Source organism: Asterias amurensis, chromosome 18, assembly GCF_032118995.1.
Source record: "Asterias amurensis chromosome 18, ASM3211899v1".
Lineage (NCBI taxonomy): Eukaryota > Metazoa > Echinodermata > Asteroidea > Forcipulatida > Asteriidae > Asterias > Asterias amurensis.
Genome location: NC_092665.1, coordinates 528024 through 544962, shown reverse-complemented (window position 1 = coordinate 544962; position 16939 = coordinate 528024). Strand labels below are relative to the sequence as shown.

Here is a 16939-nt window from a genome sequence, read left to right as displayed (position 1 = left end):
GTAAAATATTGTTTTGTAAGCTTTAATAAGTCCAAGTGCAGAATTCATGTCAGTGAAAAAAATTTGTAAAAATAATAAAATATAAGTACAACTAGATAGAGGCATTTTAACATGTAATGTGTAAACAGGGTGACAGGTCTTTTTGTCAGTTGTGCCATGCATCTGGAACTCTCTACCACTTAATCTTAGAAGATCTCGTCTGTACCCCAAATTCACTTCTCAAAACATATCTTAAATGTCGCAAGTTTTCAAGGACCAACTTAGTTAGTTTGTTTTCTTTCTTTGTTTCTGGATAACATCTTTACTATATTATTACTTTAAATAATACAAATGTTAATCTGCAAGATTAGGCTGATAAAAATATTAACTTGGATGGGTTTAAATAAATGTAGGCAGCCCTAAAACAATTCTTCGTCCTTGAAATTCTAACACTACGCATGCAGTCACGAGACTGTACAACAGTCTCCATATAGGCTCAATGCAAACACATCTGCACGTTGCCGGCAAGTAATATTTCCACACCACACCTATCATATGATTGACCTGGCTTGAGCAATCCTGCCTTATTCACAAACAGCATCCCCTGCCATCCCTGTCTACAGACCGCTGGCTGCATAGAGGAGGAATGCCGACACCTACCCCCCCCCCCCCCCCTGCCCCCGACAGCTACGGTCGCATAAAGAGAAGCGTGTTGGCCACGGGGAAATAAATAACATTAGAAAAAAAAAAAGGTGTATACCATACCACACTGCATAGCAGACCTAGCTATACGCAAATAAGGCATAGAAAGTGCCCCCCGGGCCATAGAAGCATATCTTTCAGCCGTTAGGGTCACGTCCAGCTGACTGGTTATTCCATCAATGCTCGCCTTTTTCTTATAATATTTCAATCTCTCCCCCTTTTTTTTTTATATGTAAGTGTCCGCGTCGATGTCGGGGGACGGGCGAGACTCTTTGGTCTTACGCATCAGTAGGGATTACCCGACCGCGGAACGGACTGCACTGTAATTTATTTAGTCTGATGGAAGGGGGGGGGGGTGAGGGCTCCTCCCCAAGGGGTTTTAAAAAGCTGCCAATTAAAAGACAGCGCCCACATCAACAGTGCAGCAGACTTGGTAATGGTGTATAGGGTACTTTACTGTACTTTGATCACCACCAAATTGATGTCGGACAAAACAGATCTTCAGTTGCTTGCTAATGTCCCTGTACTTTTTGTCAATGGATTTATCAATATTATTGGGTATTACACCACTCAAAATAACAAGTTTTCTCAAGGGAACTTTGACAGATGTTGTCGAATCATCAACATTCATACAATTCACTTATTGGCTTGTGGGAATGAAATTTATTTAACAGCTTTTATTTATTCATGAAATAAAGTCGCATTCTGTTTGGGAATTAGTAATCCCGTTATTAGCTACTGAAAGCAAAACATAGCCATTTATAACAGAAACATTTCTGCCACGTTTGTGTTTCTTTCAATTCAAGAACTGTCTCGAAATGTCCTCAGGATTAACAATGAGTATCCCGTCACGCAATGCCACGTTGAAAGTACTTCATGTCATTCAACGAAAGTGCCATGTACTTCTGATTGCTCCCACAAAAAGAAACAAGGAAATTGGTGAAAGTTTGCACACTGTATGAAAGCCAGACTTGTCTGATGCTTATAATTTATTAGTTTGTCGTTTAAAAGTTCGCTGCGAACAAACGAAAAGCAACCTTTTATAGCACAGTAAAATGCTACACAAATTGTACCGCTTACAAATAAAAATATGATTATTTGTTATTCAACATCATCAATCAGTGTGCATAAAGCATGTCCAGTCTAATTATTTCGCTATGCAAAACTGCTGGACGACATCGTTACCTTGGCTATATATAAAAACAAACCAACGTCCAACGAAAACAGGGTACAAGCTGAATGTAGGACGGAATAAAAAAATACTTGCCAGGTGGGGAGGTCCCCCCCCCCAAAAAAAAAGGCAACATGGCTCAATACGTTAATAAAGAAAGGTAACTTGTATTTAGAATTAAAAAAATATATATACAAAATATATACAAAATACAAAACTGAATACTCTATAAAATTTAAATTCACATCTAGATTGGCGGCTCTGGCTACAGCTGTTGCTAAAGGCTGTTGCTAAGGACGTCCTATACTTCAACGCATGATGACATGACATGTCAATCCAACCGTAGCTGTAGCCGCCAACAGCCTTCTTATCCAATTGAAGAGTTTGGTTTTATTTAATCACCCAAATCTTAATCAATTTATACCTCCTATAATAAAATATCCGCACCTGAATCCAACATACATGTTACATGTAGGCTTTTAAAAATTTTTTAACTGGCCACACCCAAATATCACTTCACATAAAATACTGCTTCCTGTGGCAACATTCAATGACCACCACGCATCTCCGTCTGCAGTGCGGTCGGTCAGTCCTTCAGTTGCCTAGGCAACGGTCAGAGACAGGGCAACCTTTCCAGAATAGAATATGTACGCTGCTGATGTCACACGCTAAGGGGCATCATGAGCATGGCTAGCCGGCTGTTCACGCCGAAGCAGCGTGTGGAATGAAATGAAAAGGGAGAGGGTGGCATAACTCGTCCGCTATGCCAACGAGATTGAAGTGTGCATCATTTGCTTGGGAGATGCTAAATAAACAGACAGATTGGACAAATAAATAGAGGCGAGTTGAAGAAGGGAGGAAAAAACATAATGAGGCAAAAAGCATCTTGATGATATAAAGCCTAAACCCATTCAGAAAAAAAATAAATAAAAAATATTCGTTACAGATTCAAAACCTCAATAGCAATCAAATATTCAACAAATGTGTTCAGTCCATGAAATATTATTCTGCATATTATAAAAAATATCTAGCCCATTAAAAAACAAAACAATTCTTTGGCACCTTCACACTACAAAACTCATGGATCTCAAATTGATGCTAACACAGACAGTATACAAGTACTGATCCTTGGAAAATGCAGGGAATTTATTTTTAAAATTTTACACATATGGTACAGGATTTAATAGGCACAGGACACCTTCCATAATTGTCAAAGACCAGAATCGACAAAGGCCAGAATTATCATTTGGTGAATCCCTAATGCGTAACTAGCAATTTATTTGTGAAAATTTTGACTCAATTCCTCATCAGAGTTCCAAGAGAATAATGAGAACAAAAAAACACAACCTTGTTGGTTGCCGCATTTTACTTCTCTTTTATAAGAATTATTAAAAGTGAAACGATAAAACCTCCAACTTGTATAAGCCGTGACAAGATGCATTTAATATTAAATCCCGCATGATTCATTCACTGGACAGGTCATCCATAGCCTCATTCCCTCGCCTTGGATCAATTTCCAATTCAAAGTCTTTACTGGAATATTATCAACCTCCACACTCGGCCCTTCTAGAGTTTCAGCCTGGCTGACTGGCTGGATTTTTTTATCTGCTGTGGCCAGACTCTCTCTCACCACCTGCAATTCCCAGCCACTGTGGTCAGAGGTATTGGGTGACCATCAACCAAGTGGCAAATAATACCGAAAAGGGAGGCTCAAGTAATCTAGTCCATGGTGTCTGGCATGTCAGTAGTTCAGAGAGGATACCCTGCTATTGTACCCTGATTTACAGCCTGGCCTAGTTGGTTTTTCTTGATTTAAGTCTGGCGGTTTTACTTTGAGCAATATCTATTGCAATGCAGAGCTTCCCCCACAAACAGTGGGAAAAGGTATAAACCTTCAAAGTAACGGATAATATAACAAATTTGAGATTGATTTCAAATTACGATTTACAAATTCAAAAATCTCCTGAAGACGGACCAATATCCCCCCCCCGAAAAAAAAAAAAAAAACAGGGAACTTACAGGGAATGCAGAAAAAGAAAACAAAGATTAGTCCCGCAACTTGATCTGGTGTGGGGTTTTTGGGGTTTTTCTTTTTGCTCGTGTAGCGATTGGATTGGATTTTTATAGAGACTATCTTCTGCACCACACATGAATGTTATAATTTGTTTATTTTGTTTAAAAAATAATCAAAACTAAACTGAAATAATGTCATTTGATGATTTACAAAAGAAAGTATACAAACCAATCGTGGGAAAACTCTGTATGACATGTAGTCCTTTACATTTTATGCTACCCACTGATTAAGTTTTTTTTAATAGAAAGACTCGCCGAAGACCGACTTGCACTTTCAGTTTCAATTCCAATCTCAACACCGCTATGTTATGGCTGCCTTTTCACATTGTTTATCTTGTAGTTTTGTCGCAAGCTTTTCATTATTATAGGCCCTATATTACATACAGCTGGACTAAAAAAACATACAAAGAACAAAGTGAATCTTGCACAAGGAATCCAACAATACCAATCTGTTACAATAACAGCAAAAAAAGTAAAAATTAACAGCAAGTCTTTAAGTGATTTCTACAAGGTGCCAGTTTTTTAAATTTAATACAGTACTTTCAAATGCAGTCTCTGAAGCGATTCTAAGACATTTGGAAGCAAAGCTAGGATGTGCTTAAAATGCTATAGGCATCTGAGATTTAGTAAAAAAACACATACATGTTTAAAAAAGAAAACGCATGTGAACAAAATTATTTGCAATTCGCTGGCAACTCTCCCACACATGTCAAAAGGGTAACCAAACACTTAAAACCTATGGACCCTGATAATGGTGATACGAGTTGCCCCAAACCGAGCATGAAGAGTTGGGGTTAGGGTTTAGTGTTCATGTTCCAAACAGAATGAAACAAAATCCTGCCGTTGGATTCTGCTGGGTTTAGAATGACTGAGAGTTAAATGTCAACCAAATACCAAGCCTTACGTTAACCACAACCAACCTCAAGTTCTATTACGCACCATCCATGCTAATAATGCATCAAAATGCATCACACTTGAAGTGACGACCCTGCTATGCAGTCAAATGAAATCGAGGATTCTTTTCTGGTTTTACACTGGGCATTTAAGTGCACCAAATATGCATTGCAGTTTGCTGGGGACTGGGATTGCACATTGACATTGATGCCAAGGCTATCTAGAAAAAAAAACTATAATGCAGACTTTCAGTATAACCATAGCACAAGTACGACAACAAGCTAATGGGATTAAAAATGGCTACCAATTGCCCAAATAATCATCCAACATCTTTTACCCTATGGTGCATTTTGCTGTATAGCAGGGACATGGTACATGGCTGCCAATACAAAAAGTATTTTAACAAAAATCACACGAAACTGGGTTTGATTTCTAAACATGTAAACGGTATTGGCTCGGTTCCATGAAATTCTAGTTGCGAAAAGGCCCCCTACATCCCCCCATAAAAATGTGCTGTCCATTAACGTTCAGTACTGACGCTAAACACTTCTAGTATGATCTGACCTACAAGACCTTTGAAATTAACAGAGCTAAGGGAAGATACGTGACTCAAGCTCGGAAGCCACCTTTGCCTTCATTTAACTGGCGTCAGGTTTATCTCCCAACCCCCCCCCCCAACCCCCGCCGTACTTGAGTCACATGGTTTAGAGGAAGAGGGATGTTAGGTATCTTCAAGTAGACCCAACAACCCCCCCCCCCCCCCATCCCAAATCCTCCCTCGGGGTAGATTAGGAGTTCCTTACACTGTTTGTAAATCAATATGAAAGGATGAAGAAACCAATCTCGGTTCTTCCTTGAGTCATTCCTTCAATAAATCAAAACTATATTTTTTAATACTTTTTTAAAATCACCACTGATCGTCTCTGGGTGGTACAAAGAAAGGGACGTCACGTATGACAATGTCAGTAAATAGTCAATGTTATAATAAATTACTGTTTAATCTAACTTCCAATTAGTACATCCCTCCAGAGGAGTATACATGTAGTCAAACTTGGCTGGTAGGCCTATTTATTTACTTGGTACAAAGTACAAAGCTGCTAGTCCCCTTCATGTCTGAAATGAAATCTTGCTTAAAGTTGTTTGTAAATAGAATTTGATGTTATTTCTGGCACAAAGCCAGTCAACTTTGGTTCTACCTGACATTACAATAAAAAAATATACGAAAAATACCAGCATCTGTTGACCGGAAAAGAAAAAAAAATTGTGTTTACTAAAAAGGGTACTAACGGTATGGGAATTGATTGGCATTGATGCAGTGTTGCTAATGTGGGGAAATATTCCCAACCAAAATTTTCCCAAAACCTGCCATGTTTGATGAAGTGGGTGCTGATATTTCTGTGTGTAAACATAACATGACCCAGACCTAGCCCTGAAAATATAGAATCTGCAGAGCTGTGGTTTTTATTTAAAGTTCTTTGTGCCGAGCCCCAACAGACATTTCAACCACAATGACCTCCAGACTTTGCACTCTGTCACCAGCCAAGCATGTAAGTCTAGTCGGCCCATCTACACCATCATCATCATTCTCCATCGTGCATATTTTATTAAAGCAAGAATGCCCATGCCGAAGCAGCATGCCATGGGATGTTTATTTCTCCCCATCTATCCACCATCAGTCCGAGTCCCTCGCCTGCCAGTGCCCTGCCACTGGATCCCAGACCCATACACAGTACTTGCCTACTGGCCTTTAGACACGACTGCAAGCCGCCCCACTTCAGTATAGACTTTACGGCACCATGCAAATAAGGCACGGTCTGAGGCAGAGCTGGACCAAGGTCAAAGGTAATATTTGCAGGGAAGATTGCTATGTGTTGACTACACGCTGAATCCAATATCCCTGTGTGTGGCACAGACTGCGATTGAACAAAGAGCAAAAACATGTCTTTGCCTAGCTGTAAAAACATGTACAAAAAAACACGATCTTCTGATAGCTGAAATTACCATTATGTAAATGGCGGATACATACCTACACAGATAAACTCTGCCGGTGATAACAAACAATTACCACAACATTGGACACTGATAAACTCTGGTGGCACGATTATAAAAAACTAAAACTGCTCAAATCTGTCGGACCTACAATTTCTAAAACTACAACTTAATTTTACAAAGTAATCACACCCAATGCACACTCAAGATTTCAAAACATAAGTTTCTTGAACTGTCCAGTCCAAACAAAAAAGTTATTCCAAAACAAACAAACTGCACTAACCAAAACACAACTGCAGCAAAAATACTTCCCAAACAATGCCCTGTTTTTTTTTTGGTGGGTACCAAATCGAACCATGGCTCACATTTGCACCCATAATCCAGTTGAGAATGTTGTTTACATGACCTCCATGGCAGGGAGCATGGAACCAGTCCCTGGGCTGGCTCCACAATGTTATTTATTAAGAGATCCTTGGATCCAGGCAGCCTGGTAGATCATGACATTCTTGGCAGATCTCCAGATGTTATGTGGCAATGTTACCTCAAGTCACTCCCACTGCCACAGTGGCAAGGTTCCCCAAAACAACATCATGCAAGTCCTACCATCTAGGCCTTGACAAAATCAGGGCCATGAAGACCATGGTCTCTGTTGCCCCTAGTCTTGGTGCCTCGAAAGTCTCCCATTGAATTTAAGATTCTCCAATGGGAGTGCCCTTTCCAAAAATGAAAATGGCCATGCCCTTTCAGAGAAAAACTTCCAGGCCTGCAATTAAAATCTGCAGGCCTACTACAACTGCCTCAACATGGGTATGCTGCATTGGTGCCCCTTAATTGCCCTCTGCCCTTATCAACAGTAAGATCTTCAGTCCTTCTGAATCCTCGCTTGGACATCGATATATAGAAGGGTCTTAGACTGTAAAAATAAAAGACTTGGGCAGGAAGCCTTTGGTTAGGCATCTTAAAGCACACACATTTTTGCAACAAGGGTGTTATTTTTTCTTTCATTAGTTTCTTGCACCTTCGATGATCAATTGAGTGCAGATTTTAACAGATTTGTTATTCTATGCCTTGTCCGGGATACAAAGTGAGAATACTGGTCTTTGACATTTTATCAAAGGTGTCCATTGCCTTTAACCCTTGGTCCAATGCACAATTGCTAGACCCATTACTCTATGGTAGACCACAGGGTCAGGGTCGGACACAGGGTCACATCTTTTCACATGGGTCACTTTACTTGTGGTCATTGTGGATTTTCAGTTTGTGGCCAGGTTAATGGCCAGACTGATCCAGTGTGGGTTACCTTAGACCATAGACCTACATGTGGGGCTAAATGTTAATGGTTTTATGGATACTGTGCTCTAGGACCATGCCACCATGTCAGTGGTCAGATGAAATACTTTGGGCATTACCACAGGTCCTTCTGGTCTGTAAGCTTTTAGCATTCCGCTAAGAACTTCCTATTTTCTCAGTTTTAATTTGTAAGTAAGAATTTCAATAAGGTTTTTTCATGAAGCCAAGTATAAAAAAAAATGCATGTATTTTAGTCCATGATCTGTAATGTTTAAAGTCCTTTTTTGAAAGTCTGGAGTTTTCTACCCCCACCCCACCTCCCCAAACTGATTGAATAGAACTCAAAATGAAGGTTTTCAGTGAACGATCATATGGTAAAACCCATGTTAAAAACCCTGAAGAAAAATCCCCCATTAAATTCTTGGGGGAAAAAGTGGTGGGTGGTAACCAGCAGAAATGTGGGGGAGGGGACGGGGGGGGGGGGGGGGGGGGGGTCATGAGAATCCTTTGAAAGATTTATTCCAGGAAAACCCATGGAGTGACTCGTGAAGGTATGTGCCGAATTTTAATTGCATCAAGTTTTCTTGTTCCACTTCAACACCCATTACATCAACTGAAACCTTGTACATGGTACAATTGCATGTATGGCAGCATACACTTTTTGTAGGTTCATTTGTTAATTGGGTCCGACAAAATGTGATGTGACAAAAATACAGGTTTGACAACGGCTGCAGGCAGAGTAGTGTAGAGTTTCTGAGAAAAAGGGTTTATTAACATCTGTAAATAAAAAGGAATAGATTGGAATTTGGAATGAACCAAGACAGTAGTTTTCTTCGATAGCAAATAGCATTTTGAGAATCATTTCACTTTGAAGTAATGCGGTTATGGAGAAAGATTTATCATTTTTTTCAATAAATTTGAAAGATTGTGTATTTCCAATTACAAGTTACTCTTTAAACTGCGTGTACTTAACTGCTCCGAATTTGCAACTCTCAAAAACGCTATCATCTTTTGAAATGAAACTTTCACAGTTGAGTTTTGTTTTTACACATTTATAGGATTAAAACAATCGAACGGTTAAAGAAAATCAAAGGAGTACGTTCCCTTTAACTGGAGTTGTAAAAAAAAACATCCTGGGGGAAGCTGTTAACTTTCCAGAAGCAACCAATTTGAAAAGTAACTTGTCTTTTGATAGCAACCGTTGCTACATTGCTTTTCAAGAGGGATTTGACATCGGGGCGATTAAACCAGGGCAATGCCCTCTGTGTGATAATCACTACTGCTTATTTTTCTTATTACACCAGAGGCTTAAAATGCCAGTTTTAATGTCTAAAACAGATGCAGTTAAGTTTACCTTGAATGCTGTAAACACTGGTCAGTCAATTTTGTGTTTTCAATTTGGCCTTTTGTGAAATTCGTCCTTGCCCTCAACTGTGTAAGAACCTCACAAAAAAGAAATGGAACTTGCGAACGCACAAAGTGTAAGTCTTTGTTGGTGAGTCTTTCCCCAGCTTTTTTAATTTTTTAGAAAAGAAGATTTGTAACAAAACAAGTTTTTTCCCATCAAACAAAATGTATCCCGTACAATTTGTGTTACGTTCCATTTCAAAGCTAACTGAGTAATTCATGCCCTCTTGTGATATAACATCGAGGCCAACATACGATTAATTCCACTTTTTGACAACTAAAACCAAGAAATACTTCAAAAGTCATCATATTGAATGCATCGTACACGATCGACTACGGCACTGATAGAGTACACTGTTTTCTGCAACCAGCACTTTACATTTTTTTACCCACTCCCTAACTTCATCGGCCAGGGAACACTCACAAAAATCACCTGATTGAAAAAAAACAACAACCATCCGGGAACACACACCTACATGGTTCCGGGACAAACTCAGTAAATTTTGCCTTTTAGTCTTAAAATTCTCTATCCAATAGGAAGTGTTGAGTACATGTACACAACGTTCTGGGGTCATTCAGGTCAACAGGCAGGTGTTTCAGTCAAGGATAAAGGAAATGGAAGAGAGAGAGGCTGTAGAATGGTCTAGACGTCTCTCTTCAAATTTCTGGGAAATAGTATCAACACAATGATACAAATCCCTGATATTATAGGGAAAAGGGCACAGTGGCAAAGACCAGGGGCATGGAGGCTTGTCCATGTGGCAGTATTAGGCTTGCAGTTAAAGGGTTTTGGTACTTTGGTAGTTAAGTCCCTACTCACTGTGAATAAGTTACCTGTATTAATTTCAGCTTCAATAGTCAAGTTTTGAAGGAAAAAAAGTGAAAATTACAGATCAATGTTTTCAGGAGAGTCACCCAGATTATATGTACCGGTAAATCCATTGTGCATGGTCAATAAAATTACTTTCGTCTCACTGAGAAGAAAACTATTTTTGAGAAATAGTTTGACTTGACTCATTTCTCAAAAACTACAGCACCTAACTTTTTAAGGGAAGCATTCTGCCATCATTATCATAAAACTGTGTTATGTAAATCTGTGGAAGCTTTTGTTTTGTATCGCACAAAAAGTACCCAAACCCTTCAAGAGCTTATTTTTTTTACGGCTTTAAGACAAGTTTTCAATACTTTTTTCTTTGTTATATTTAGCACAAACATTGTCATGTAATGTAAAAAGACTTTATGGGCATGATGCCAAAAGGGTTGTTAACACGCACGCAATTTTACTGCAGTCCTCCAAAGGGGACTGTGTTATTTGATAGGAAATGCATGCAGGGTAAACACAAAGGCATGTTCGGACGTGCCTCCCCAATGAAGATGTGAATAATTAACATACAATCTCCAATTATGCTCATTTTTTTTTCTTTTGATATAAATATACCATTCAATATGCTAAGCCATTTCACATCATGTTGTAATCGTTTACATTCTGCATCATTAGTTTTGGAATTTTTGATAAAAAATTTATAAACTTAAAACTGAAACTCATTCTCAAACATTTTAATGGTTTTCTAATAAATAATGAATAGAAGTTGGATTTTAGTATTCCTTGACGAGATGTAGCAAGAAGCGAGACAAATAATCATCCAGACAATCAATCAGTCCAAAAGGTTACGAAAATGTGCTTTTTCAGATGCAGGGAGGTCATTTGATAGTTAAAAAACTCATGGGAAAATTGCTACAAGATTCAGCGTCTTTCTTGACCCAGAACCTCTCAGATGTTAATTTGTTATAATTCACTTCACACGAAATAAGCAAAGTTTGGACTTAATTTTGTCTAATCTTTCTCCATTTGGCGATTGCTTTTAAAAATACTTCTCAAAGCTCAAGGAGGTTTTGAGAAAAGTCCTAAAATTAGGACAACTCATGAATCTGATTTCTCTTCAGATATTTGTATTCTAAGCAATGTTTCTTAAAAAAACAAAAGGGGTTATCGGCGCCAGAAGAAAGGAAGATAATGATTTGTGGAGTTGTTTCTTTTATTTGTCACAAATTCCGTTCTACCGTTTGCTTTTCCAATAATGGACTTCCTGTCCGTTTTAGCAATGTAATGCCACAAGGAGCATCAGGATTCACTAACCAGATCGCAGGACTGGAGAGAGAGTCGAGAGACATGAGAAGATGGTCTCGCATCGCTAGCCGACTCCAGAAAAATGCCCCCCATGTCCTCGAGGGAACACCCAGCTAAAGATGAATCAACCATTTTAAGATAAACAATCTTCAAAGAAACGCAGGAAGAGGACAATTTAAATGGCGCACGGATTAATAGGGGGTGCTTTTAGCAATTTTTTTCTTCTTTCTGCTTCTGAATTGTTTCTTGTAAAAAGAGAAACGGGCAGACCTTAAATAATGTTGTGTTGTCAAGAAGTAGACCTTAGCAACCCCTCCTCTCCCCGCCAGCCGCGATAAACCAACACTTCCTGGACAGATCTTTCATGAGTAACCTTCCTGCCAGAGAGGACCCCCCACTGATTAACATTGCCTTTTTTGAAAACATTTTCATATTGATTAATCTTGCACCAAATGTCTACTCATTGGCACTGTTTGACAGAACTGACTGACAGTTCTCCTGAGAGAACGATTCAAAAAGATGATTTGGAACTGTAAATCCAGGCCATTTTTTTCTGGTTTCTAAAGGAGAGCCGAAAAATTTCTGACTGAATTGGACTGAATTAGATACAGAACTGGACCCTTTTTTCCATCTATAAAAATATTGCTTACTTATTGCTCCATGCCATTCCACAGCCAACTATCTGTCATTTCCCATTACATTGAAACTAAAAAGACACGGCTACTGGATTTAACGAGAAATCCACTTTCGCAGTCTTTAAACTTAATTGTGTTTTATGTAAATTGGGTTTCCTGTACTTTGTACTTTAACCATGTAGTACACCATCATTATAAAGGTTAGAACATGTGCTGACATGTACTATTAGTTACAAATTAAATGCATTTGGCAGATTACGATGAAACTGGGCATGTTTCTGTTGTCACGCAAACGTCGTTGTCGGACTAAAAATTGCAACTGATACTTCATAATTAAGGCATTTTGTATGCGACCTTAACTACCACTCGGCCTCTAAGTTAAAGTTATCAGTCAAAAGTTGGGTCGATAAAGAAAGCAAACATTGGGCATTGTTTTCAGAACGGTGGGAAAAAAAAGGTTCCCATGTTTGCGTGCCAGGAATTGTTGATGTTAGGATGTACGAACACTCTGACATTTAGACGGAAGTTGATCATTTTCTTTTTGCTCTTTAAAGTTTTAAAGGGCTAGAGAAGTCTTTAATACTTTCATATGATACCCATTAACCATGTGGCCAACATTGAGTAGAAGACCAGTATCCACGCTTAAAAGGTAGGGTCATCGATTAGTTTTTGTCAACGTAATGCTGATCAGGAAAGCTGTTGATGGCATTATAAACAAATAATGTCAGTTAATTGTGTAATATCATTGTTTTTCCTCTGTTTAGCATCCCACCCACCTTCTTGTTGTTGGTCGCTGCATGGATTTTATTTTTTATAAAATCCTACCCGGACACTTAAGATAACTTTTTTTCACTTGAGAACCTAGAATGAGTTTGTGTGGAATTTTTTACCTTAGGGGAGGTGGTTATTCTGACAATTTGACACCGATTGGTACAACAAAAATCATGTGAGACTGACTTACTATGAAGATGTTGAAACAAAAACACAGTCAGCATTCAGCAGTCTGACTAAAAATCAGCTGTTGTCAATTGTAAAAAAAGTTCAATTATTTGCACAGAAAAAAAACTTTAACTTCAAAACAAACAAGTCCCTTGGTTCAAGATATGGGAAAAACTAAACAGTACAGTCTCAAGCCTTTGAACTTAAACCTATAATTAGCATTTTATCTCCAATATTAAACAAAACATACAAAGGTTTTGCCACAGACATGTAGTGCAAGTATTAACTCCTGTTTTTATCAAAAGTTAATTGCGCATTTACCTTAATTCATATCTTAATTCCGATCACTTATTTTGGATTCCCTAAAGCAAAAAGTCATACATTTTCTGTTGTATTTTTCGTTAGGAGATCTCTGCCCCCACTTTCCTAATTGAAGACTTAACGATAGAGTACTATGGCATTTATATCTCGGCTAGAGAAAGTCCATCATATCACTTGACAAAAAAGGATCAAATTTCACAATACTCATCGACCAGGAATATGTAAGCACAGCAATGCTTGTCACTGCAGTTCTATGACAGCATTATCCCTGAAAATAAAAATGGCCTTGCCCACTCAAAGTCAAAGATGGAATTCCAGGCCTGTGAATTAAGTTGGCAGTTGGCAGATTTAGTTTTTTTCTCAGTAAATCTGGAGTTATACAGCAGTACAAAAATAAAAAAATATGCTAAATATGACCTGTAAGCACTTTTTCATTTTTTTTTATAGCTTTCAAGAAATACTCTGCTTAGTGGAGTTGAAACGTCAGGCCCTTTTATAACTGGTCCTATCTCCACACGTTACGACTCTCAATGAGAGTTAATGTTTTGGGTCATAAAACTGAATGAAAAGTGGCAGTCGGACTCGGCACCTTTTCCCAAAAGTGTGAAATGCTCATTATAAAATGCATGTTCAGGGGCTCCAACAACAATCACAGGATAAATAAAAACAAAACATTTGCAGACAGATACTCAAAAGGCAAGAGGTCTCTCAGTAGAACTTTGAGGTTGGTTCCGCTACATTGTGGCGACGGTAGCGGAATGAATCTCATAGTTCTAGAGATTAAGGGGGACGAGGTAGAGGTGCGTTTTCTGCTTATCGTTGTCCTTGTGCTGATCTCTGGAATAAAAAACAGTGAGTTACTGACTGGTGCTCGCTACTTACATGCTTTCTCTTGAAGCGACTCATAAAGTCAAACTTGGCCTTCATGTCTGCCAGTGCCGCTTGGTACTTTTCATCGGTCTCTTGCTGTCTGGACACGAGGACGTAACTTCTCCAATTAGCGGAATCGAACCCCCAATGACAAGTGCGATTCTCTTTCCCCTTGTGGGAGTGCATCACAAACTTCTGTGGGGAGAAGATGCATTTGCATTCTGAACACTCGATGCAGGGGGAGTGGGGACTGATGTAAAGTTCCGAGATGACGACACCTCTGCATTTCCCAAAACACTCGTGATAGACCGGGATGCAGTTTTCACGGAGCATATTTCCGTGTTTGCCGTGCGATCGTGGTGACGGAAGCATATACTGTTTAGTGTCCAAAAGGCCGTATAACAGCATGTTACAAAGTCTCTCTGCGTCGGTTTTCGTGATCAAGCCACAGGATGGGGCACTTGCCGGCAGGATTCCCGTAAATTTTAGAATCTCCAATTGGTCAGGACTGCATCGCGAGCAGTAAATATGTAAGTCCTCGCAGATAGCGTTTATCTGCTGCAAGCTGAAGTCGCGAAGGACGCTGTTTAGAATCTGGGGGAGGCAGAGCCGCTTTTCCCCGCCCACAATAAAGCAAGCGATAGTTTCATTCTCAAGAACAGTTTCACATTTCTCACCGGACGATTGGTCGATGGGTGTGAAGACGGGCATTTGCTGAATAGGGAATGGCGGTGGGTGCAGCAAAGGGTCGAAATCAAGGTATTTGGCGGCTGATTTCTTGGCTGGTTGTCCCTGCGGCGAGGCTGCCATGATATTTTCCGATGGTTTGATAAGCGCCACATTGAGCCCGGTCATGTGGCTGTCTGTGGTTGTTGCTGCTCCTGGCACGGCCGTCATTGGGGCCGCTGATTCCAGTCCAACGAGCTTGCGTGCAATCGCCATAGCTTCGGAGCTTGCTGCCCACCGGGCGTTGAAACTGCTAGGTCCCCCTAAACTAGACATCGCTACTGTCTGGTAACTCTTCAATACTTTGTCCAGATTATGGTTAAAAGGTTGGGGCTGTATTTGCTCCATTTTGTCCGTAGAAAGTGTCCAACTGAAGATGATAAATATTCACTGCAGTTCCCATTCAGATATTCGCGTGTGTACTTTCCAATAACATTGCTAAGTCTGGTTCGATCGTGCGGCGTGTCTGCTGTCTGTGTGTGTACGTCTCCCCAATCCGTCAGTCATAACACACGTGTAGCCCAATCACATTGAGTAGCACGCGACAAAAGGCTGACGAGAAGCGCCCAACGTACAATGCCTTTACACGTTGGCCGTGGCTATAGAAATAGCAGCACTATGCGAATAACCCGCAGACAGCCGGCATGGCGCTGTTGACAATTATGCAAATTAGATATAAAAAAAAATCCCTGTCTGTCGACTGCATGCATAACGAACGGCTGTTTACATACCTCATACAGAGATGGCCATACAAAACAGAAATGATGTTACTCCTTACTCAATTACATCAAAATTACCTGAAATCGTAAACAATTATGTCATAGGAAACAATTTACATTGTAAATAATGACTAAAGCAATTTTGTTGTCAGTATTTTTTTCGACTATGAATATAACTAAAAATTATGAATGGCCATCGTATCAATTGCAAAAAATAATAATATAAAAACAGCAATAACAATAAATATATATACGAAACTATAGTTGCTGTTGTGTTTTTTATTGTTTTTATACTCTCAGAAAAAAAACGAACGAAGAAGTTATTGTAAACAGAACCTAAACATAAAGAAACATATTTTAATAACCAAAAAGGATGTATATTTTAGACCCGTTGTATTTGTAATGTATTTATACTGAACAGTCATTTGTTCAGAACTGTAATTGTGACTGATTTTTTTTAAATGAAAAATATGAATGTTGAACTGTTCACAAATATTTAGGAGAAAATAACCTTTAAACCAAAGTATTCGCAAACTGTATTTTCTTTGCTGCGTAAAGGATCCCCCACCCCATGAAATCACGAAGTCTGTGCCGCCACACACAGACACATGCGAAGGTTCAACTAATTAACATAACGACGGAGAGAGCACTTCAAAAATGGGGGTGTTCATCACCGCCATGCGGCATAAACAAACGCCCACCCAAGCCCGCAGTAGTCAGCAAATAGGCAAAAGGTTTTGACTGATGCGAGTTAGAAGTTAGAGTACCATGTTCTTACGCATAGCAATTAAAACTAATAACTAGCAAAAGTGGTTTCAATATTTCGCTCTCAGTGTAAAAACAAATTTAATACAAACAACAAATGTTTTGAACAAAACATGATTTCTAGTTTTGCTGTCTAGTCTGGATTGTTGCTGCCCATGTTCAGGGGCCCTGCAGTCTGCTGCAAATCAAATTGTCTTGTTCCGGCCTCTAAACAGTGTTCTGTATAAGATAACTTACGAAACCAAACTAAAGGATAACCTTTTACCGTTGATAATCCACAGGGTGTTTTTAGAAGCATGATAAATAAATTACAATGTTCAAATATTATTTT

General features: G+C 39.2%; 1 protein-coding gene across 1 annotated transcript in view; it reads right to left on the bottom strand.

Annotated features, from left to right (window-relative positions):
* The window catches only part of LOC139950417 (ski oncogene-like), a 51043-nt gene extending 35471 nt beyond the window's left edge, over positions 1 to 15572 (bottom strand). Inside the window, exon 1 of the mRNA XM_071949089.1 lies at positions 14411 to 15572. Within this exon, the coding sequence (XP_071805190.1) occupies positions 14411 to 15472 (1062 nt within the window). The 5' untranslated portion in view covers positions 15473 to 15572. The remainder of the gene's footprint in view (positions 1 to 14410) is intronic.
* Positions 15573 to 16939: the final 1367 nt, after the last annotated feature.